The sequence below is a fragment of the Oryx dammah genome, unplaced genomic scaffold (assembly GCF_014754425.2).
Source record: "Oryx dammah isolate SB20612 unplaced genomic scaffold, SCBI_Odam_1.1 HiC_scaffold_11050, whole genome shotgun sequence".
In the NCBI taxonomy this organism is placed as follows: domain Eukaryota; kingdom Metazoa; phylum Chordata; class Mammalia; order Artiodactyla; family Bovidae; genus Oryx; species Oryx dammah.
In genome coordinates, this window is record NW_024080444.1 from 12008337 (window position 1) to 12031380 (window position 23044).

Consider the following 23044-nt stretch of genomic DNA (forward strand, 5'->3'; position numbering starts at 1 on the left):
ACTTTAGACTCACTTTTACCCTTCTTATATCCATATATACTGCCATTAATATAACGTTATTGTTTACCTCAAGAGGACAGAAAAAACTCAGAATTTCTGTGACTTCAGGGAGAATTAAAAGTGATGGTATGATTTACAAGGGATCATTTAAGTTCTCTAATAATTCATTCATTGTGTAATGTTTTTGTACTGCTGTGCAATAAATTTAATAGCAGCTTTAGGAGTAACTGGTAATAATGAGTCATTGAAACACCTGTTTCTCTTTCTTCTAGCGTCTTCTCTTGACAACTTTGGAGCCAACGTGAAGGTAATTTTAGAAGTAGCATTTGTAAAATGATTTATTACCAGCTATATAATGTCAATTATTGTGCTTTCTCCCATGAGCAGTTGAAAATACATTTCTAGCTCATGTTGCTTGTGGAATTGCTGTAGTTTAACTTGAGTTGCTTTGCTTTAGTTGGTTTTTTCCCCTCATATAAACTCCTTTCATTTGTAGGATGAGTCACCAGTGAAAGTGTATGTAGGTTCAATACCTACTTTATCAGTAGTAATTGTCATTGCTTTTTATCGAATTGAATCTAGAGAGGTGGTCAATCACTTGTTCTTAAAGTCTGATTGGCTTGTTCAGGTGAAGGTGCAAGCTTCCATGTTACAACATGACAATGGATATATGCAAAGAAAATGGAGTACTCTCAGCTTCCTTTGACATAGCCTTTAAATATTTTGTCTAAAAATTTTTTCTTTCCCAATGCAATAATCCCTAGTCCTCACAAATCAAAATTCAGAGCATGAGTTTATTTTGGCTTGTTAATATATTCCAAATGAATTTGGTTATCTTTCCTTTCCCTTGACTCCTGAGCATTTTGTCTCTAGTCTTCTCTGCTCCCACTCCTCTTGTATTTGCAGGAGATCCTGGGGACAGGTATTCTGTCTTCTTGCCCCCAGTTCTCTTCCTTGTCCCACCCAACCCCAAGCTCTAAATTAAGCAAACAAAAGCAAAAGCTATAACTAAAGATGAATGCACATTGTCACTCAGGTTATCAAAGAGCCAGATGAACGGATTGTTTTAAGGAATGAATCACCATCATCTTTAGATTCAAGTAAGTTTGGAAAGCCTTTGCCCAGTTACAGTAACCAAGGGGATGCTGATTTTCACCAGGAAACTTCATTTGACACCTCCCAGCACTCCAGATCTCCCAGCCCTCTTCTGGATCAGCACCTTCTCCGAGAAAGGTCAGCAGCCAACACCCATCTCTTTGCTAGAAGAGTGACTTGTGGTCTGACAGGAGTAAAAGTCAGGTCATTTTATCAGTTTGCTTCCTTAGGAATATTCAGCTGGAGCAGCTTGACATGAAACATTATTATTCCTTGAAAAATAATGCTAGAAGTAAGAATTGAGATTTTTCTCTTACCTCTGGAAAGCATATCTCAGAATGTTTGTTGAAAATGGGATAGGCAGCTCAGTTGGCATAGATACTATTTATTTCTCCATTATTATCTGTCATTAAAAGTTGGCTTAAAGCTCAGCATTCAGAAAACTAAGATCATGGCATCCCGTCCCATCACTTCATGGCAAATAGATGGGGAAACAGTAGAAACAGTGGCTGACTTTATTTTTGGGGGCTCCAAAATCACTGTGGATGGTGATTGCAGCCATGAAATTAAAAGACGCTTACTCCTCGGAAGGAAAGTTATGACCAACCTAGACAGCATATTAAAAAGCAGAGACATTTCTTTGCCAACAAAGGTCCGTCTAGTCAAGGCTATGGTCTTTCCAGTGGTCATGTATGGATGTGAGAGTTGGACTGTGAAGAAAGCTGAGCACCGAAGAATTGATGCTTTTGAACTGTGGTGTTAGGGAAGACTCTTGAGAGTCCCTCGGACTGCAAGGAGATCCAACCAGTCCATCCTAAAGGAGATCAGTCCTGGGTGTTCATTGGAAGGACTGATGTTGAAGCTGAAACTCCAATACTTTGGCCACCTGATGTGAAGAGCTAACTCATTTGAAAAGACCCTGATGTTGGGAAAGATTGAAGGCAGGAGGCGAAGGGGTCGACATAGGATGAGATGGTTAGATGGCATCACCGACTCAATGGACGTGAGTTTGGGTAAACTCTGGGAGTTGGTGATGGACAGGGAGGCTTGGCTTCCTGCAGTTCATGGGGTCGCAAAGAGTCAAACACGACTGAGCGACTGAACTGAACTGAATATTAGAATCCCAGCTTTTGATTTCACTAGTATAAAAGAACTCACTATAGAAAGTTTGGAAATTATAGAAAAATGAAAAGGAGTAAAAAAAATCACCTATCAGTCCTACCACCCAAAGACAAGCATGATTAATATGTGGGTATAGTTTCTTTCTATTTTTCTAGACATGGTTTGTTGGCTTATTTATATCATCATCATATACACACCAAACCTTGATTGCATGTGTCTGGAGGGCAGACCAGAGATTGAGAGCAGGAACCTTTATTTTCCAATCTACATTCTCTACTAATGTGATTAACCATCCAGTTTTGCCCCAAACTGTCCTGATTTTAACCATGAATGTCATGCATTCTGGGAAACTTCTTGGTCCCAGGCAAACCAGGACAGTTGGTCATAGCTCTAAGGAAGTAGCACCAAAGATAATATTTTCAAGATAGTTGGTTTGAATGAAGGATAGGCCAGTCTGCTTTATTCTGCATTGTTAAGTTTTGAGAGTAATTTCCATCTAAATAATACAGTTGGAGACTTTCCTGGTGGTCCAGGGCTTAAGACTTTGAGCTTCCACTGCTGGGGGCGTGGGTTCAGTCCCAGTCCCTGGTTGGGAAATTTAAGATTCTGCATGTTGTGTGATGTGGCCAAAAAAAACCCACAAAGACACATGAAGAATCAGTTACTAATTCATGGTATTTAGTAGACATTTAATAAATATTTGCTGACATGGGAAAAATATCATGCCTCAGAAGGGAAACAGATAGTCAACCTGTTAGGCCTCAGATAGAAATGTTAACATTTAAGACATTTCTTCTCATCTCTGAGAACTTCCAACCTAGCAGAGGATTTTTTTTTTTTTTTAATGTACACAGAGAACTTTCTACAGGGCAGAACTTTGAGAACAGTACAGACAAAATGCTATCAGAGTACAAAGGAGAAGGATGGTACTCTGGAATGTTTCATGGAGGAGGTGGCATTTTCATGGGGGCCTGGAGGGGAGGGGATTGGATTATGATAGTTAATGGAGGGGAGGAATGGAAGGTGAGAAGGCAAGGAGTGCTATCAGCTTCTAGAAGTTAGAGCAGCCTGGGGGATGAGTGGGTGCCAAGGCTGATAGTCAGAGGGGTGCTGTGGAAACCAAACTAAAGAATTGGAGCTCAGTTGGAAGCCTTCCCAGGTAGTACTAGTGGTGAAGAACCCGCCTGCAAATGCAGGAGACATAAGAGACATGAGTTCGATCCCTGGGTTGGGAAGTTTCCCTGGAGGAGGAAATGGCAAGTGGCAGCTTTTGCAAGTCAGCCACAGGAATTAGCACAGTTGAACTGTAGAATGATGACAATCACTTATCTCTTCTCAATCACTTATCTCTGATGAGTCAGCAAATTCTGTGTGTCCAAAGTCACTCTAAACTGATAAATTTGAATCTAACCAGATTGTGATTTTGTAAATAAGGCCTTGATCAGGGAAAAGCATAGCATAGTCACACAAAGGTCATCTGGTTTGCCTAAGACCATCCTGGCTTTAGCCCTGAAAGTCCTGCATTCTGGGAAAGCTCTCGGTTCTGGGCCAACCAGGATAGTTTGTCACCTTAACCTCCAGGGAAGTGGCACTGAAAATACTATTTTTAAGACAGTTGTTCTGAGTAAAGACAGCTGTTCAGACTTCCCTGGTGCCTCAGACGGTAAAGCGTCTGTCTACAATGTGGGAGACCTGGGTTCGATCCCTGAGTTGGGAAGATCCCCTGGAGAAGGAAATGGCAATCCACTCTAGTACTATTGCCTGGAAAATCCCATGGACAGAGGAGCTTGGTAGGCTGCAGTCCATGGGGTTGCAAAGAGTCAGACAGGACTGAGCGACTTCACTTTCCTTTCCTTTGTATTCTTGGGGAAGAATCCATTCCCCATTGATCTTAATGTAATCACAGAGGTAGCCCTGAACACTGGGTTTCATTGCAGATTCGTTTGCTCTGTGTACAGCAAGCCCAACGCGGGGTTGCTGAGGTTTGTAGCAGAGAAAGTATTTATTCACAAGGCAGTCAAGTAAGGAGATGGGAGAACAAGTCTCAGATCGGCTTCCCCGAAGGCATGGGGTGGAGATATTTATGGGATAAAGAAGCAATGAGGTCTTAGGCATGAGGAAAGGTGGTTGGAGGTCAAGGAAATGCCATTGGAGGTTGAGAAAAGGTGAAGTAATCAGTGCTTTACCCAGGCATATCTAGGTTACATGCTTCTTCATGGGGTATGTGTTCAAAAGTGGAGGAGCTTGGCATGATTTGAGGGTGGAGTTTTTGGCCCTCTGATGTAAAAGAATTATTCATCAGATGTCTGTGCGGACACAGTTTTAGGATCAGTGATCCCAACCAGTCTTAGCCAGCTTGAATCAAACAGGATCAAACTCCATGTTCTTGGAGAATAACTTAAGCCCACCATTACTAGAGTGATCCATAATGTCAGAGGCTTTATCTGTAAGGATATTAAGGAGTCTTGTGATATATTTCCTAGGCTATGTGAAGCTTGGAGGGTATGCAATTAAGGAAGGGAAAAAGAACAACAACAACAACAAAAAAAAAAACTAAAGCAAGCTTAATCAATAAGGCAGGATGCAAACAGAGAGGGATTTTTAACAAGCAATTTCCTTATCTTCTGTTCTGTAAGACATGCTCAGGGATTCCTGATAGTAGGGATTCCTGTAGTAAATTCCCATTAGGTGTTCAGTACCCACAGAGCCCTGAGATGAGCTATTAGCCTAGGAGTCTTACTCCCAATTTCATCCTAGGAGGAAGACAGACATTAACCAAATAATGACAAAATATCCACTGGGGAAAGTGCTATGAATAAGGGATGAATTGTCTCTAAGTGCATGAAATAGGGAAGCTGACCTCCTCTATAGGAAGGAACTTTTCCTGAGAAATCAATAACTAAACTGAGCTCTGATGGGTGGTAAGGACTCAATACAAGTGGGGTGGGGGTTGTGGGTGGCAGCATTCTACCCAAGGGAGAAGTCCTGTAAAGTGCCTGTGAAAGGGAGAAAATGCTTCATGTTTGAGGAACCAGAAGACACTGTTAAGACCTGTGGTTAAATTTATGTCTGGAGGGCCTAAAGGAAATAACATAAAATAAGATCCTTATGGTGGAAACAGTAGGGATTAAATTTTGTATTAAAAAGTTTTGCATTACATTTTTAAAATATAAAAGCAGGGTTTGTTCTTTGGAGAAATATCTAAAATAGTAAAGTACAGAGAAGAAAAGGAATACACACCCAGACACAGACCATTTTTAACATCTTGGCTGTTTTTATTCCTGGCGCTTTCCTTAGGTGTAGGTTTAATAAAGACATTGAAACTACACTCTGCACACTGTTTTGTATATTGCTGCTTTTTTCTCACTTCTAAGTTATAAGCATCCTTTTATCAGCTACATGATACTCCACCCTGTTTACTCTGTTAAGCAGGCCCCACCCCGGGTCCCAGTCCACATGGAAGAAGATCCATGAAAGGGTCTGCAGTCTTCTGACATCCCACAGAGCCCAGCAACACCTAAACAAGGTCAGGACTTCTGATGAAATGACATCTTTGCTGACAAAATAATATGGGAACCGGATCTCACAGTCTAGCGGGGGAGATAGACATTAATCAGGTAACTGCAGAAACAAGTGTAAAATTGTGATGCTCACCAAGGAGGTACATGGTATGCTGAGAGCCCATGAAAGGGAGTGCTTGACTTCACTCAGGGCACTCAGGGCAGGCTTTCCTGAGGAAGAGACAGTGGAGCTGCAATCTGAGCGATGAGTAGTAGCTATTAATACTTCAGAGCACAGGGTCCATCAGGCAGAGGTCCTGAAGTGAGGGGGAGCATGGTCGTGTGAGAGGACTTAGAGAAGACAGTGTTGGCCTGAAGCACATTCACTTCCACTCTGGGCAGGAATCCCAGTGCAGGGAAGAATCTGGGGACGTGTGTGGTCTATGTGAGCCCACAACATGGAAGAAAGTTTTCCTCAAAGCTAATCAGGTGTTTTTGACTATTGGACTTTACTGGGGTTGAGGGGAGTGTTTCTGATCCATAGACAGATATACTCAGTACTCCTCTATGGCAGGTGTACAGCCGTTAGCTGTGGCCTGTCACCAGTTCAAACCAATTCAGATGGAAGGTTGACAGTGCACCCCTTAGTTGGGTTTAATTATAACATGTAGTTGAATTGGTCATCTTGACTTATTTAAATGCTGGCATATCCTAGATTTATAGGATCATACTTATAAATGAATATTTATTACCCTAATTACCTGGGTGGTGAAGTATTTTATTGCCTCTCTGCAGAGTCATTTGTTTTGCTTTGTTAACTCCAAATCTTTTCAAGTAGGGGAATCCCTTTAAAATGTAAAGAGGAAGAAAGAAAGGGAGGAGGGAGGGAAAGTGAGAGGGAAGAAGGGAAAGTGGGAGGGAAGAGGGAAGAAAAAGAAAGGAAGAGAGGGAAAAAAATAGTATCTACATACATACATATATCATGAACACAACATATATGGCGTACATGGGATTCATAGATCTCCTAAATGCAAACTATGCCTGCAGTATCATTGACCTGTATTACATTATGAGTAATGCAGTTGCTGGATTTGTTTGTGTTATAGGAAGAATCCATCTCTGAAGTACAGACTATCCTTGACAGACCAGGCTACCCTCTGAAGAAATACCGTGCACACGAACAGAAATATTTTTAAGCTGCTGTCCTATGTAAGTAAGCAGCCTAAGTGCTTCTTCTTGATTTGCTAAAACAATTTCAGTCTCCTGCTTTCAGTACAAAGCATCTAGAAATGTGGTGGACAGGAGTCCAGGAGGAGACAAGAACTACGTTCTCCTTTCACACAGTGTAGTGATGACAGCATGTGTGCGGGTCCACTCGCAGTCTTACCTCCTCTTGTATTCTCCCTCCCCACTCCTTACCTAATGGTCCCTCTTCCAGCTCCTCAGACGCGAGCTCTTTTCTGCTATGGGCCCTTTGCACATGCCCTCTGTCTAGACTACTTCTTCCTGACTTTGTTCGGGTCACTTCTATTTGCCTTTCAAGTCTCATGGCTTTCCGTGGCACCCCCTCCTCCTCTGAGGTACACCTTTGTAGCCTCCTGCAGTTTTCTTTCATTGTTCTATTTCTATGTGGGCCGATTGCTTAAAAGTCTGCCCTTTCTACTTGAATGACACTTTCCTTGGGCCAGGGACTCTTGTTTTCTGACCCACTATTTTATAGCCAGTTACAGTGGGGTCCCATTTAACTTGGGTGAACTCAACTGCACCTGCCAGGTGTGTGCCCTGAACAAGAGCCTGCCTTCCTCTACCACTCTGTCACCACCCTTGCATTAGATGACCTTCCGCTGTGGCTGGTGCTCAGTAAATATCTTCTGTGAGTGACTGTTGAAATTCAAGTGATGAGGCACTTCTCAAATTCGGTTGTGTGGTAAGAAGTTGGTCATTTTTGTGGGCTATCATCATTTTTCACATTTTTTCTTCTTCCCCTTCCTACCCAGGCTCAGCATAAGAATAGTTTTTCCTTATTAAGTGCTTCCTGAGTGCCAGGAACTGACCTAAATACTTCAGTTGTATTAAGTGAATTGCTATTTAATGATCACAATAGCTCTTAAGAAGTAGATACTATCACCAGTACCATTTTACAGGTAGGGAAACTGGGGCAAGGAGATGTTAAATGCCTTGCTCAAGGTAGCATGGCCAGTGAATGGCCTTAGCTGTGATCTGAACCCAAGGGATATGGCTTCAGTGACCATGCTTTTACCCATTAAATTCCATTGTCTTCCAGACCTGGAGCTTGTGATAGGAGAACCCTGGGGAGAAAGAGAGGAACCCAAGCAGAGTTGGTGGCCATTGCCTTTGAGCATCCCTCAGAGGGTCCTATGGTGTTGTATCATGGAGTCCTTCAGTCTAGCAACATCAAGATCATTACAGATGTGTGGGATGACGTGCTAGGGTTTCACTGTCATCAGACTTCTAAAATTCTGATTTATGGTCATTCATGCTTGAAGACACATGTCGCCTTGCCTAGAGCTGGCCAGGACTCCCCACCTTCGGCACAGAGGAGTGTGAGGACAGCTTGGTAATTTCCCATTTTTGTAGGCTTCTGCCTTAGAACGTTCTGCTTTGTAGATTAAAGATGGCTTCTGGTCCACTTAATCTCCCATTTCTAAAATAGTCATCTAGGCATTTATATAGAAGACAACCCACATAATTACCACTTAGGAAACATGGCCCACGTAATTACCCAATGTCAAATTGTGTTGAATTTCATCATGCTAACATCAAGTTACCTAAAGCCCTGAACTAGCTAGTATGTGGACCCTGATGTGAGGGGATAGAGAGAAGGTAAGAAAAAAATTAGTAAATTCTGTCTTAGGAAATAAGTTTCCTTCAGCCTTGTATTGTGGTTTATTGGTTTGTTTTCCTTACGAAAACTCTCCCAAGAAGGAGGCAGAGAGCTGGAGGGGAGACCGAGCAGCAGTACCGACTCTGCCTGCCGAGTGTCCCGTCCCTGTGAGCTGCTCCCATGATCCCAGCTGCCACACTATGGCTGGCCCGCAGCAGGAGCCAGTCCACTTACAATCATCCCAGCTCAAGGGAGGGCAAGGAACTCCGGCCCCGGAGTCCTCAGACGCAGATAAGAATTGCAGCCCAAAGAGCTCTCTAAAATTACAGAGCAAAAGGGAAATAAGCCAAGAAAGGGGGGTGGGGAAGGGACAACAGTGAATTAAAATGCTGCTTTCTGATTCTGTCATAGTTCGTTAGGCCTCCAGCTCTAAATGGTATGGCTGAAATGGCTTCTAACCTCACCCTCTCTGCTGGCAGGCAGGACCCACTTTACTTCCTCCCACAGGGGTCCTTTCACCTCTGTTACAGTCAAATCAACAAAGCAAACCAGCCTACAGATGCCAAGCTCCAAGCTTGGGGGCCCTCCCCAGCTTCAAAGGGATTTTCATTTGATGGCTTGTGGAGATTCACCCAACAGAAAACAACATGCTTCCCTTCATTCCAGGGGCTCCTGGTCCTGTCAGAGTCTAACAGACCACACAGGCAGTGGCCTTGCACACAAATCACATGGCGGATTTCTGGGTTGGCAGTCCTCAGTGAGCAATAGAGTCATCTGGGGGCTTTGGAAAATGCTGATGCCCAGGCCCCACTCCAGACCAACTTAGCTGGAATCTCTGTGGGTGGTGCCTGGCATCAGTTTTTTTAAATAAAGTTTCTTCAGGGGATTTTAATACCCATTTTAGGACTAAGAATCTCCACAGTAGGCTGCAAGTGCTTTGAGGATGGGGGAATTTGGAACACCCTCAGATTTTATACTGGCCCCCTCCATGTTCAAAAATAATTGTTCCATGGAATAGAATTAATTTGGGCATATTTAACAGTTCAGCTCAGTAACATCTACCAGTTTCTACACATTTACTATATGCTAAGGACTATACTTAGAGAAGGAAATGGCAGCCCACTCCAGTACTCTTGCTTGGAAAATCCCATGGACAGAGGAACCTGGTAGGCTACAGTCCATGGGGTCGCAGAGTCGGACACTACTGAACGACTTCACTACACTACTAAGGACTATATTATTCAGAATAAGACTAAGAAGTAAATACTCTGCTTGTCATCATCCTGATATTCTAAAAAGAGCCCAGGGAACTTGCCCAAGGTCACACAGGTATTTGTCTTGCTAACCTGATATCACCTCTTTCTGGGAGTGTGGGAAAAGGGACTGCACACCAAGGTTGGGATTGAGTGAAGTCATTTTCTTCTCCTTGGTTGTGTTGGTTGATTGCCTTCTTCTTGGTGCCACATAGAGTGTGTCAAGTGTCTTCACATTTCACAGGGGAGACTGAATGGAAGCTGCAGGAGTGTCATGAAGAGCTCACTCAATGAGTCAACTGAACAACCGTTTTTGTTCTGTGTATCAGATCACCAGTGTCTGACCCCCTTTAAATCAAACCTGTACCCAGTCTCTTGTAACCAGGTAAGAGTCACTGATTAAAGTGGTTGGGGCTCACATTTTCTCGTCAAGCTGGACTGTTTGTGTTTCAGTTTGTATGTTTGTGTTAAGCTTGAAATAGAAAGTAGCAATAGTTGGGTGGTAGGTTCTCCATTTGGAAAGCACTTCTGAAAATTTTGATGAAAATGTCAAGATGCCTCCTCAGATGTTCCTTATTTTTGGCAGTGGATATGTTCTTGAAATGTTCTTTTTTTTCCCCCCTCCTTCCTTCTTTTTCCCTCCTCCCCTCTTGCTCTCAGCTCTCCCTCACCTCTATTTCCCTTCTCTTGACTTCCCGTCCTGTCCTTTCCCCATTCCTTCCCTTTCCTCTTACATTTTCCTTGAGCTCGAGGAAGCTGCTATGTAGAGGAATAATCTGATATATCCTCCAGAAAAAAAGACTATCATTCTGATTTTCCATTTTTGGTAAATCCATTCTCTGTGTATGTGTGTGTGGTTGTTGGCTTTTTAGCATTAGGCTTCATTTATTTATTAACATAAGATCCTGAAAACCTAGGAAGAGGGAGCAGTGTTTTTGGAGAATTCAGGTCTTGCTTTAAAGGTTGAGTTTCTAGGATACATTTATAAGAGGAGGCTACTTTCTTTAGATTGTATTTTAAACTACTCCTTCTGTTACTTGGCGTCCCTGGTGGCTCAGATGGTAAAGAGTCTGCCTGCAATGCAGGAGACCTGGGTTCAATTCTTGGGTTGGGAAGGTCTCCTGGAGAAGGAAATGGCAACCCACTCGAGTATTCTTGGAAGATTCCATGGACAGAGGAGCCTGGTAGGCTACAGTCCATGGGGTCACAAACAGTTGGACATGACTGAGTGATTTCACTTTCACTTTTCTGTCACCTACCCCTCCTTTTTTTCTAGCAATTCTTAATAAATTTATAAGAGGAAAATAACCTCCTTCAAATATTTCTTTGAAAGAGCTACACTAAATTACATTTCTGCTTTGGCAGAAATGACTGCAAAAACCAGATTTAAAATTGGTAGAAGGGTGCATTTATGAAATGCTTACCCAATTTGAGGAGCAAGAAGAGGATGGAGATGAACTGAAGTAGAAGTTTATCTTTGTGGGTCTACAGACCCAGAGAAGAGAGGGCCTGAAAGCGGAAACCTTTGTCTTCCCATCATACTGTAATCTGAGTGTTTTCCTCTACCATGTCCCAAAACCCTTTCAACTTTCACAAGAGTCAATGAAAATCAAGTTTTCTTCTCTCATTAGGGCCACACGAATTTGTTCATTACGAAAATTAGGAAAATGAAATTAAAAATTAAAGGAGAAAAAAGTCCAAAAGCAGAAATAAAACTAAATTCATTTATCCCCTTCTCAGAATTTCAACCTAGTAAAAGTATGCATGCATGCATGCTCGGTCACTTAAGCCGTGTCTGACTTCCTCTATGGGATCTTCCTGACCCAGGGATTGAACCCGCGCCTCCTGCGTCTCCTGTATTGCAGGTGTATTCTTTACCCACTGAGCCACCTGGGCAGCAACAACAGACATTTCAACCTTGAAAAAGAGAAGATATGCTTAAATTACACCTGCTTGTATGTTTTCAGTGTGTCTGAAACTATAGTTGTCAACTTATTATTTTGAGGTCTAGTTAGTCATCAATAATAATAAAAAATACTATATTACATTAAGACTACAGTACAGTTCTCAGAAAAGGGCCACTTGGGAAGGCCATAAAGCAGCTGAAGGAAATCAGTTCTAATGAATTGGTATTCCATAGCAGTTATTGTTCAGGTACACACTGTAACACTTGTTCAGTTTTTTTTAATGGTTTGAGCATAGCTCCTTAACTCAATTTAGTAGTAAGATCTTAAATGCCCATTCTTATTTAGAGTCTTTTTGTTACCTTTCACAAATCAATCTGCCTTTTGCCCACTTTCTGATCTGCTAACTCCATCATTTAAGTCATTCCTGTTTTATCTTTTTGTTTCTCAAGGAGTTATTTCAGTCTTGAGGAGTTATGTTAGGGCCAGGATTGCAGCAGGATTTTGCTTTTGGAATATATAATAATATGAATAATTTTGTGATACATTAAGGTTCAGATTACTTTGAGAAGATTTGTGTCACTAAATGTAATAAAAATTCCCAGCTGTCTTGCTTCAGTTTATTATTCCTTTCTTGACTCTCGCAGTTGCATATCTGTCAGAGCCTGGGCCATATTTTACAAGCTTGTTTCACAGGGTCTGGGTTTACAGAGGCTCCTGGGAAAATCTCCTTGGGGGAGCCTGGGCTCTCCAAGCAGAAGCTGCTGTACAATGGGGAGGCCATCTCTCCACGGTCGCCTGACTGACCCAAAGTTAGCTGAAGCCTATAAACCCTGAACTATAAGTAAGATTTTTAAAATGGAGAGTGTACATGATATGTCTAACATAAAAGAAGTCAGTCAATTTTAAATGTATAACTGGGGAGGACTGATGAATTAGGTATGCAAGTTCACCTAACCCCTGAATGCCTAGTCATACTTACTAATAAACGCTGTTCTCAGTTAGTTCCCTTAAGGAAGCCCTCTGATCTCTCAGAGCAGCGGGAGGAAAGGACGTGGCCGCCAGTCCATGTTTGACCAGTGAACCTCTAATACCACCTGACGGTACTGCTGTCCTTTCCTGAATGGGGGGGCTCATTCCAGCACTCCTGGGGGATATGCAGGTCTTGGAGAGAACTCCCTCCCCCTTCCCAAGGACTGGGAACTCTGCAGACAATGAGCAGAGCTGCAGCCCTCAGGCTCCTCAGGTCTGCTTCCCTGGCTCCTCCACACAGGGTCTCGAGGACAGCAATAGTTACTTTGGTCATCAGAGGAGAGAGTCTGTGCTTGACTTCACCCTCAAAACCAGGAAATCTGGCAAAAGCAGGGTCAAGTCTAGGACAGGAGCTTTTCTCTGGTGCACATGGATGGCTGGATTGTTGGAGTTTATTCAGCAGTCTGAAATCTCACTCTTGGGATTCTGTATCTTTAGAGTGATCCTGCAGCACCCCTGTAAGTACATTTTTGTATTGATAGATATACATTTATATATTTCTCTTTCTTTTGTCCTAATTTTATTTTAAAAGTACCCTGTAGCACATTGTGTAGTTTCAACCCTCCTCGTCATTTGCTGTGAGGATCACCTGCTGGGATTAATTAATTTGCTGTCTGTGGTGACCACAGCTTTGCCTCTCCAAGATCCTTTGGGCAGAAGGAATACAACATATTCTTTGGCGGGATTTGCTTTGTGTGTGTGGAAGACTCCTCTCAATTCCAGGAGCTCTGAGGCGGCAGCCCTGAGGGCCACTGTGCCTGCCTAGAGGTGGCATGTACATTTGGAGGCTACCAGGCTGCTCCAGCAGAGAAGGCAATGGCACCCCACTCCAGTACTCTTGCCTGGAAAATCCCAGGGATGGGGAAGCCTGGTGGGCTGCGGTCCATGGGGTCACAAAGAGTCGGACACGACTGAGCGACTTCACTTTCACTTTTCACTTTCATGCATTGGAGAAGGAAATGGCAACCTACTCCAGTGTTCTTGCCTGGAGAATCCCAGGGACAGGGGAGCCTGGTGGGTGCCATCTATGGGGTCACACAGAGTTGGACACGACTGAAGCGACGTAGCAGCAGCAGCAGCAGCAGACTGCTCCAGCACCAGGATTAGGGTTGTCAAATAAAGAGGAAGGCAGGAGACCCCTGTCAAGGCAGAGTTCCCTCTAAGGTAAGAGAGCTGAAACATATGATAGGTCTTGGGCCTTTGGTTTGTGATTGGTTGGAAATGCTTTTGAACCAGTCAAAGTATGTCTCTGTGTGTCTTGCTTAGCCTGGTTGAGGTGGGGTGATTTATTCTAGGTTCTTCCACAGAGGAGGCCAGTGCAACGGCAACTTGAGGGGCTTGGGGGAGCTATAGTCTTTTAAAGAACTTACCAGCTAACTTTGGGAGACCTGGAATCCCAGGAGAGAAATAAAGATTTTTTCCTTCTTCCTGCTCCCTCTTTCTCTTTTATTCCTGTATTTAGTGCCTCAGTTTACCAGGCGCTATGTCAAGTGCCTCCCAAGAGCATTTAGTAGGTGTTAAGATTTAAGGTCCCGGAATGAGAGCACTTGGATATGAATCCTGGATTTGCCCATTTACTGGCTGAGTGACTTGGGCAAATAACCTAACCTTTTGTGTCCCTCAGTGTCCAACTGTGGGAAATGCAGGCAATGTTGGCATCTGTTTCATAATGTCATAAGTAGACGAGTAAACACATTTAAAACACTTCAAATCAGTACCTGGCACAAAATAAGCACGCAGTAAGTGTTAGCTGTTAATATTCTCATCTCATGTTAATTATTGTGGATGGCATTCCCTCCTCCCCACCCACCTCCACCCCACTTTTTTTTTTTTTTTTGCTGAGGACACTGATTCTTAGAAAAGCAGAGTGTCAAAGCCAGTTTCCAAACCCTGGTCTGTCTTGTCTCCAAATGTCATGATCTTTCTGCTACATTCTGCCACCTCTTGGTTGTCACCTGTTTTGTCTCTGAGGCTGGTGCATGCTGAATAATTCAGCCTAAAGGGTTTGACAAAAATGAACTCAAGAGTCCTTCAATAGAGTGAGAGGGCAACTAAGGTCTCTCAACAGAAGCTGGAATGAGGTTAACCACTACTTGTTTAGGCCAGCAAGAGATGCTTTCTCCTCTCATTTCCTGTCATTGGAATATTATGTTTGTAAATAGCACTTTTACCCCCCTCATCCCACCCCAAAATAAACAAATATCCCTGTTTCTTTTTCCCCAGGAACTGACACTTACTGAGATTGGTATCTTGGACTAAAGTAATATCGAACCTATTTTAGTGGGATGACTTCCAGGAACAGACTGTGTATAATAGGTGTCATTGTTGGCAATGCTGGATTCATGGAGAGAACTCGTCATGAAAGCTCATTTGTCCTCCCCTTGGAGGGGAGTTCAGCATGGCCAATGATGACATCCTTTGTTCATTGACTCGTGGTCCCACCTAGCTCTGACAATTAACTGGTTTTGCAGCCTTGTATGCAGTCACTGTATTTAGTAATATTCTGTGCCCTGTAGGGTATGGGACGAGTTATGCCAAGAAGTGTAAGATGCAACCCTGCCCTCTTAGAGTCTCTGGACTTAACAAGGCAATGAGATGTTTTACATGTGACTATCAAAAGGTATTGTAAACTCAAACATCTTCATAACCAGGCAGGATTTGTGACTGTCAAGGCAGTGGAGTTTGAAATAATGATGAGTGGTGGGGTCTGGGAAGAAATGAAGAGTGTGACTCCATCCTCCCTGACCTCCCACAAAATATCGAAATTCTTCAGATTCAAATCTAAAACAACAAAAGGCTCTATGGTCATGTGAAGCTGGTCTGAAGCTGAATTTTGCTCATGGCCACCAGTTTTGTCTCTTATTTAACAACATGAGATAATGACAGTGATTTACAGTGAAGTTTGTAGAACTCAATTTCATTATGTAATAATAAGTCTCATGTTGATTAACTTAATAATATAAGGCAATACCTGATTATGTACTAAGAAGTTGCTCTTTCTTTAGGTTCCATGTAAGAAATGATGAAGTCTTGGGACTGAGGGCCAAGAATTTATTTTTGACATTAAGGAATAGGAAGACCAGGTGAAGAAGAGGTTTGAGAGAAGCAAGGAAATTGGAATCTAATGAAGGATGTGTGTATGGAGCATGTATCCTCCAGGGATGTCTTCTGAAGTATCTTAAATATTAGGCCTGGTATTTTAGGCTCTGTGCTGAAGACAGTAGAAGCCACTAGAGTCTGGGGATGGGAAAGCTGACCATTGACCTGATAAACTTTTTCAGGGTGGTTTGGGAGTGCATAGAAGCTGGTGGCAGGGAGACTATAATAAAGACATTGAAGAAATCTGGAAAATAGGAATATGAGCCTGGATGGGGTGGGAGAGTCATGGAGATGAAAATGTTAGTCACTCAGTCGTGTCCGACTCTTTTCAACCCCATGGACTGTAGCCCGCCAGACTCCTCTGTCTATGGGATTCTCCAGACAGGAATACTGGAGTGGGTTGCCATTCCCTTCTCCAATAGAAATGAAAGAAATTCATTATACATTGAGGACAGAGAGAAATGACCAGGCACCTTATTTTAATGGTGCGTTAATGATGTGTGTGGAAGGAGGGGGAGTCTGGCTTCTTTAAGGAAGAAACAGTTAAATGAGCTGGACCAGGGCTGAGTTGCAAAGTGAAAGAGAACTATTCAATCATCAGGAGTGAAGTATTGATTGAAAGAGTAATTAATCTACAAGTATGAGGACACAGTGTCCTTCATTTTGTAGATTCACATTCTTCCTGACATGAGGCAAGATGAACTCAGGACTAAGAGAATAAAATTGGTGGGGAGGTAAAACCTTCTGGGGAGGGACTTTTTTCATGGTGCCTTTTTGGCAGTAGGGACAGAATAGGGGAGACTTAGAATTCCTTGGGGGTGGGGTGCATATGCTCAGAGGCAATGGGGGACCTCTCTTGGATGTAGTTGGTTTTTCCCTCTGAATCTTATCCCTATTATGAATTTTTCATTGTTGTAAATAGAATTTAGAGAATCATCAAGATATACATTGTTCATTCAAGAATTAATGGGAAGAGAAAATGCAGGAATGTACCACATCCAATTATTCATGTCCAAATAGAGGCCAAGTCTAGGGCCACCCACTTCACAAAGAGGCAGCATTATCACTCACGGACAGGCTCCGTGAAGTGCTCACCAAAGCAGAGGGAGTAGAGTAAGTGAATGAACCTGTTTAGACCTTGCTTGTGCCCTCAAACCTCTAGGGGTCAAAGAAGGAAGAAGTTGCTATGATCCTAGGTTACAATGAAAATAATGGTGATTTTTAAGTCACAATTCCTGATTTAGGAAACAGAGACTACAGAAGACATTTACAAAGTTGTTTTTGGGTAGGTTCAGGTTAAAGGATGCTGGAAAGGCAAAAGGGGAAAATGTTCAATAAAAGTTGGAAATGTGGATCTGAAGTTTGGCTATTGTAATAGTGCTGCAGTGAAGAAGGAAATACTATCTCTCTTTGAGATAGTGATTTTGCTCCTTCAGATAAAAACCCAGGAGTGGGATTTCTGGATCATATGGTAGTTCTCTTTTTTTAATTTCCTGAGGAATCTTCATACTTGCTGTACCAGTTTACATTCCTACCAACAGTATACAAGGGTTCCATTTTCATTGTTCTGATTTACATTTCTCTAATGATTAGTGATGTTGAGTGCCCTTTCACGTACCTGTTGGCCAGTTGAGTGTCTTCTTTGGAAGAATGTTCATTCAGATTCTCTGCCCATTTTTAGCTGGGTTCTTTGGGGGTTTTCGTTTGTTTTGCTATTGAGTTGTTTGAATTCCTTGTATATTTTGAGTGTTAACCTCTCGCAGATAGATGGTTTACAGATATCTTCTCCTATTCCATAGGTTGCTTTATATTTTGTTGATGGTTTCTTTCGTTGTGCAGAAGCTTTGTAGTTTGATGTAGCCCTACTTGTTTATTCTTGTTGTGTTTGCTTTTGGTGTCAGATCCAAAAAAATTCATTGCCAAGGTTGATCTGAAAGAGCTTTCCCCCCAAGTTTTCTTCGAGGAGTTTTATGTTTTGGGTCTTATGTTCAAGTCTCTAATCCATTTTGAGTTGATTTTTGTATGCTATAAAGTAAAGGTCCAGTTGCTCTCTTTTGTATGTGGCTATCCCAGCACTGTTTATTGAGGAGACAGTCCTTTCCCATTATAAGTTCTTGGCTCCTTTGTTGAAAATTATTTATTTTTATTTTTATTTTTTTCACAGTTGCTTTGACTATTGGAGGTCTTTTGTTGTTCCATACAAATTTTAGACTTATTTTTATTTCTAGGAAAAATACCATTGGAATTTTGATAGGAAGTGCATTGAATCTGTGAATAGCTTTGGATTGCAAGACATTTTACAGTATTAATGATTCCAGTTCATGAACATGGAATATCTTTTCCTTTGTCTCTTCTTCAATTTTATCAGTGTTTATAGTTTTCACTGTATAGATCTTTTACCTCTTTGGTTAAATTTATTCCTAGGAATTTTGTTCTTTTTGTACTATTGTAAATGGATTGTTTTATTAATTTATTTTTCAGTAGTTTGCTGTTAGGGTATAGAAACACAGCTGATTTTTATATATTGATTTTGTATCCTGCAACTTTACTGAATTTGTTTATTAGTTCTAACAGTTTTTTGATGGATTCTTCAGAATTTCCTATATATAATATCATTTCATCTGTAAACAGAGATCATTTGTTCCTGATCTTAGAGGGAAAGTTTTAGCTTTTCATTGTTGAGGATATCAGTTGTAGACTTGTCATATATGGGCTTTATTATGTTGAAGTATGTTCCTTCTGTCCCAATTTGTTGAGAGTTTTTATCATGAAGGGAATTTTATCAAATGCATGTATTAAAATCATCATATGATACTTATCCTTCATTTTGTTAATATGGTGTATCATATTGATTGCCTATGTTGAACCATTCCTCACATCCTAGGAATAAATTCTTCTTGGTTATGGTATATGTTACTTCTAATGTGCTTTTGAATTTGGTTTGCTAATCTTTTATTGCCTCTGTTTTCAATTTTTGCCTTTGTTTTCATCAGGGATATTTACCCATAATTTTCTTTTAATGTTCTTGTCTGGCTTTGGTTTCAGGGTAACACTGGCCTTGTAAAATGAGTCTGAAAGTCCTTCCCTCCTCTTCTATATTTTGGGAGAATTTGAGAAGGATTGGTATTAATTCTTCTTTAAGTGGTTTGAGGAATTCACCAGTGAAGCCATTTGGACTTGGACTTTTCTCTGTTAGAAGGTTTTGGTTATCCCTGCTTTCTTTTGGTTTCCATTCGCATGGAATTTTTAGGCATTTTAAAGCAACATTTCTCAGTGGTTAGCTACACAGTCTTTGGAAGCAGATTTGAGTCCCAGCTGTGAGATCTTGGGAAGGTTACTTAACCTCTGTAAGCCACAGTTTTCTCATTTGGAAAATGGAGGATAAAAATATTCCTGCCTGAGAGAAGTATTGAGAAGAATAAATGAGATGAAACATTTAAAAATATTTACTGCATGCCATACATGTAGTTAACACTTGATAAGTATTAACAATGGTTGTTATTTTTCTTAATAATCTTAGGCCACTCCAGATTTGAGTTAGAATTAATATTCTAGCACTCCTGGCCTTCTTTGATTTTTAATACCCGGTAAAGAACATTGACTACTGGGGTCAAATTGCTATGCCATCCAACAGTTGTTTGATCCTGGGCAAATTACTCAACTTTTTTGTACAGTTTCCTCATCTGTAGAAAGAAGATAATTATAGTAGCTACTTCATGATGCTGTTGAGATTAAATGAGTTAATATTTGTTCAGTGCTAAGAGCAGTGCTTGCCACACAGTAACTGTTAGGCAAACATTTGTCAGATAAATAAAAATGAGGTTCCTCTGTGTTGCGAGTGGCTTTTTTGTTTCTGGAGTCATGGGATCCCATCCTTTGCTGCATTCATCCTGGCACAGAGAAAACTCCTTACTCAGTGCCTGCAGCAGTTAGATATTAGGTCAGCATCTTAAAAGAAACTGGACCTTTATTTGCCTTAGAGTGTCCCCACTGTGAAAGGCCACAGTACCTGAGAATAGGATAGGTATCTTCCTGGAGTGATAAAGGAGTAAACTTTTCCCTGAGGCCAGAAATGCAGGCTCAGTGTCCTGTCAGCCTGAGTCTGTCTTACTGTTTGTACTTCATTGCAGGAGGCATGTTTTTCTAACTTAACTGGCCTCTCCTGACTGCGCAAAGAGCCTTCAGTTCGTGTGTGCTTATTGTGAAGTTGACACATTCTTGTCTGTCTTAACCTTTTTGACAAAATGAGGAAATTGAGGAATTAAAGCCAGTTTGGCCCGCTGCCACTGGGAAGACAAAAGGAAGTTTGGGTAAGGATCAGCCAGTGTGCTCTGTTGCTAATCAACATTGCTTTCACTCATAATGATGAGTTCCAGTAGCACTTCTCTGACAGTTGGCAAGACCACCCCCCACCCACCCCCCGCCCCACTGGATTTTTAGAGACCCAGACATTTCATTATCTTTGGATTCATTTGGGGTAGCCCTTCTCCCCACAAAAGATCTCAGCTCAGACAAACCTTTCTGCTGGCTTCTGATTATTCTTGTCAAGCTAAAGTGATGACCTTGGAAACACAACACAGGGGCTCTTTAAATGAAAGTTACATTGGAATTCTTGGAGGAAGGTCAAAGTCATCCTTGATGTGCATTCTTTCTACAATCTAAATATAAACCTATATCTAAAATCTAAAATGCTTTTAGCATTTTGTGAAGGCATGTCCATGAAATGAACCTGTGTGATGATGGAGTTGTGCCTTTTCTCCTGGGGCTGCCCTCTCAGGACCATTCAATTCATTTCAATCAGTCTTGTCTTTACCTTGGAAAACAAACCTTTCTAGAGGGCCTGGACAAGATAAAGCAGACCCTGGTTGGTGCCAGAACTCCAAGCTTTTCATTGCTTCTCCAGGAAGGCAGACCTTTATTTCTGAAATACCCAGATGATGCAGCCCTGCTTTGCATTCCCTCAGATGCCCTAAAATAAGGAAAGAAACTGTGATATCCTTGAATCCCTACTGATAGCTTTCCTGTTGGCATGAGTCATGGAGGAATGGCAGCAGGAAAATTGAGGTGGTGGGTGGAGTGGGGTTGGGGTTGGGATTCACGCACTCATGCTCAGGACTTTGGTTAAATCCACATTTTAGTTTCAGGTTTTCTTTGCCCCCATCTGTTAATAAACAGTACTTTTGTTGGGCAAGCTCCTCTCCAGGTAGTATCCTTGTTCTGTTCTCCTGAGACCACAGCTTATTATCTCCAGGCTGGTAAGGCCTTCTAGGAATCAGTGGAATGCCTCTAGATGAGGCCATTGCTTTCCTTTCTCCTTTTCTCCAACCAGAATAACAGATGTGATATTGATTTTATCTTGGCTGTGGAAGTTCACTAATAACTGTTCTGAACTTTGTGATATCTTAAAATTGGCAGATGAAATGGAGATTTGTAGATGAAACCACAAGTATCTCTGTAATCCTGGAGAGACAGCCTCTGAATCAGATGACACTGGTTTTTCCTAGTGAGAAACAAATGGGACATTGATTGTGTGCTTAGAGCTTATTACTTGCTTAGGAGCTTGGTGGCATTATTTAGCCTAGGCCATTAAGAAATGTCCCTAGTCATCTCCATCCATGGTTAATAATTTCATACACTTAGAGGCAGTCACTGAAGTCAATACATTGTTCCCAAGGCTAATTTTATAAGACCTGCTTCTGGTTGTTTATATTATATGGCTTTCACTTAAAAATCTAAGATTGCAGGTGAGGGAGGCACATTTACTAGCATTGTAGTCATTGTTTAGTCACTAAGTTGTGTTCGACCCCATGGACTGTATCCCACCAGGCTCCTCTGTCCATGGGATTATCCAGGCAAGAATGTTGGAGTGTGTTGCCATTTCCTTTTCCAGGGGATCTTCCTGACCCAGGGATTGAACCTGCATCTCCAGCATTAGCAGGTGGATTCTCTACTGCTGAGCCACCAGGGAAGCCCTTTACTAGCATATGTGTATTAAAAAGCCCCCTGTGGGACCCAGAACAAAATGAATGTCCAGCAGATGGGGACAGTCACATATTTACGAGCTGAGATGGCAAAAGGGAACTTCATGTCATACTCCAGTTTCAGGACGCGTGAAGGGTGCTACCTGAATGTGCATTTCCGCCTCACACACACATCCTGAGTGTCTCAAACCCCTCAGTGTTTCAGGCCATAGAAAAAAGATCGTGAACTCTTATGTTTACGTAGCCCCTATATGATACCTTACAGGGGAAGGTATTGTAAGTCTTATACTATTTAAAGGAAAATGTCGCATTTTCAAAATGGGGTTTGGGAGTTGTTTACTAAGTCTCATTAGGTTGGATGTTCTGTTTGCTTTAATAACCCAGCTAACATCAGGTGGTGAGAATACCAATCCTTAGTCATGTCACTGATAAGGGTCCTAAAACCCTGGAATAGCAATTACAGTTGCATCTCTACAGATTACTCATGTAAATGAGAGGTGAGGGCATAGGGTTTTTGTGTGTGTGTAAAGGGGAAGATGGACTTCCCTGGTGGCTCAGTGGTAAAGAATTCACTTGCCAGTGTAGGAGACTTGGGTTCAATCCCTGGGTCGGGAAGATCCCCTGGAGAAGGAAATGGCAACCCACTCCAGTATTCTTGCCTGGGAAATCCCATGGACAGAGCCGCCTGGTGGGCTCCATGGTGTTGCAAAGAGTTGGGCACAACTTAGCGATTAAACAACAACATGGGGAAGAGGCATTAGCATTTATTAAGCATATTATGCGACAGGGTCTCTGCTAAATATATCACATATATTTTCTCATTTCATAGTTAAAACAATCTCATGAGGCAAGATTTGTTATCCCCATTTCACAGAAGAGGAAGTTTGGCAAGAGTCACAAAGATGATATAAGAGAGCACAGCTGCCTGCTCACTGGGTTCCATGGTCTCTTGCTGGGCAGTTTGAGAATACAGAATGCCAATCCAGTTGCGTAGAAGCTTCTAGCAGTCTGCCAAGGCTCTGCATGACCATTTCCTCTTTCTTTTCTGTTAAAATTCTTTAACACCTGCAAAGCCAGCACTGTTGCTGGCCCACTTCTGATTATAAGCCACACACAATTTTCTCAGGCTTTTCTCGGAATGGGGTGTGTTTAATAAAGAGCCTTGTACCCGGTGGGCTCACAAAGATATGTTGAAAAAGAAAGTCATTTGCTG

At 42.0% G+C, this 23044-nt stretch overlaps 1 protein-coding gene across 1 annotated transcript in view; it reads left to right on the forward strand.

Annotated features, from left to right (window-relative positions):
- Positions 1 to 10910, forward strand: part of LOC120860236 (spermatogenesis associated 6-like protein) — a 57178-nt gene extending 46268 nt beyond the window's left edge. The window contains exons 10-14 of the mRNA XM_040236028.1: positions 273 to 307; positions 1037 to 1233; positions 5650 to 5743; positions 6824 to 6926; positions 10060 to 10910. Of these exons, the coding sequence (XP_040091962.1) occupies positions 273 to 307; positions 1037 to 1233; positions 5650 to 5743; positions 6824 to 6913 (416 nt within the window). The 3' untranslated portion in view covers positions 6914 to 6926; positions 10060 to 10910. The remainder of the gene's footprint in view (positions 1 to 272; positions 308 to 1036; positions 1234 to 5649; positions 5744 to 6823; positions 6927 to 10059) is intronic.
- The last annotated feature ends 12134 nt before the right edge of the window (positions 10911 to 23044 follow it).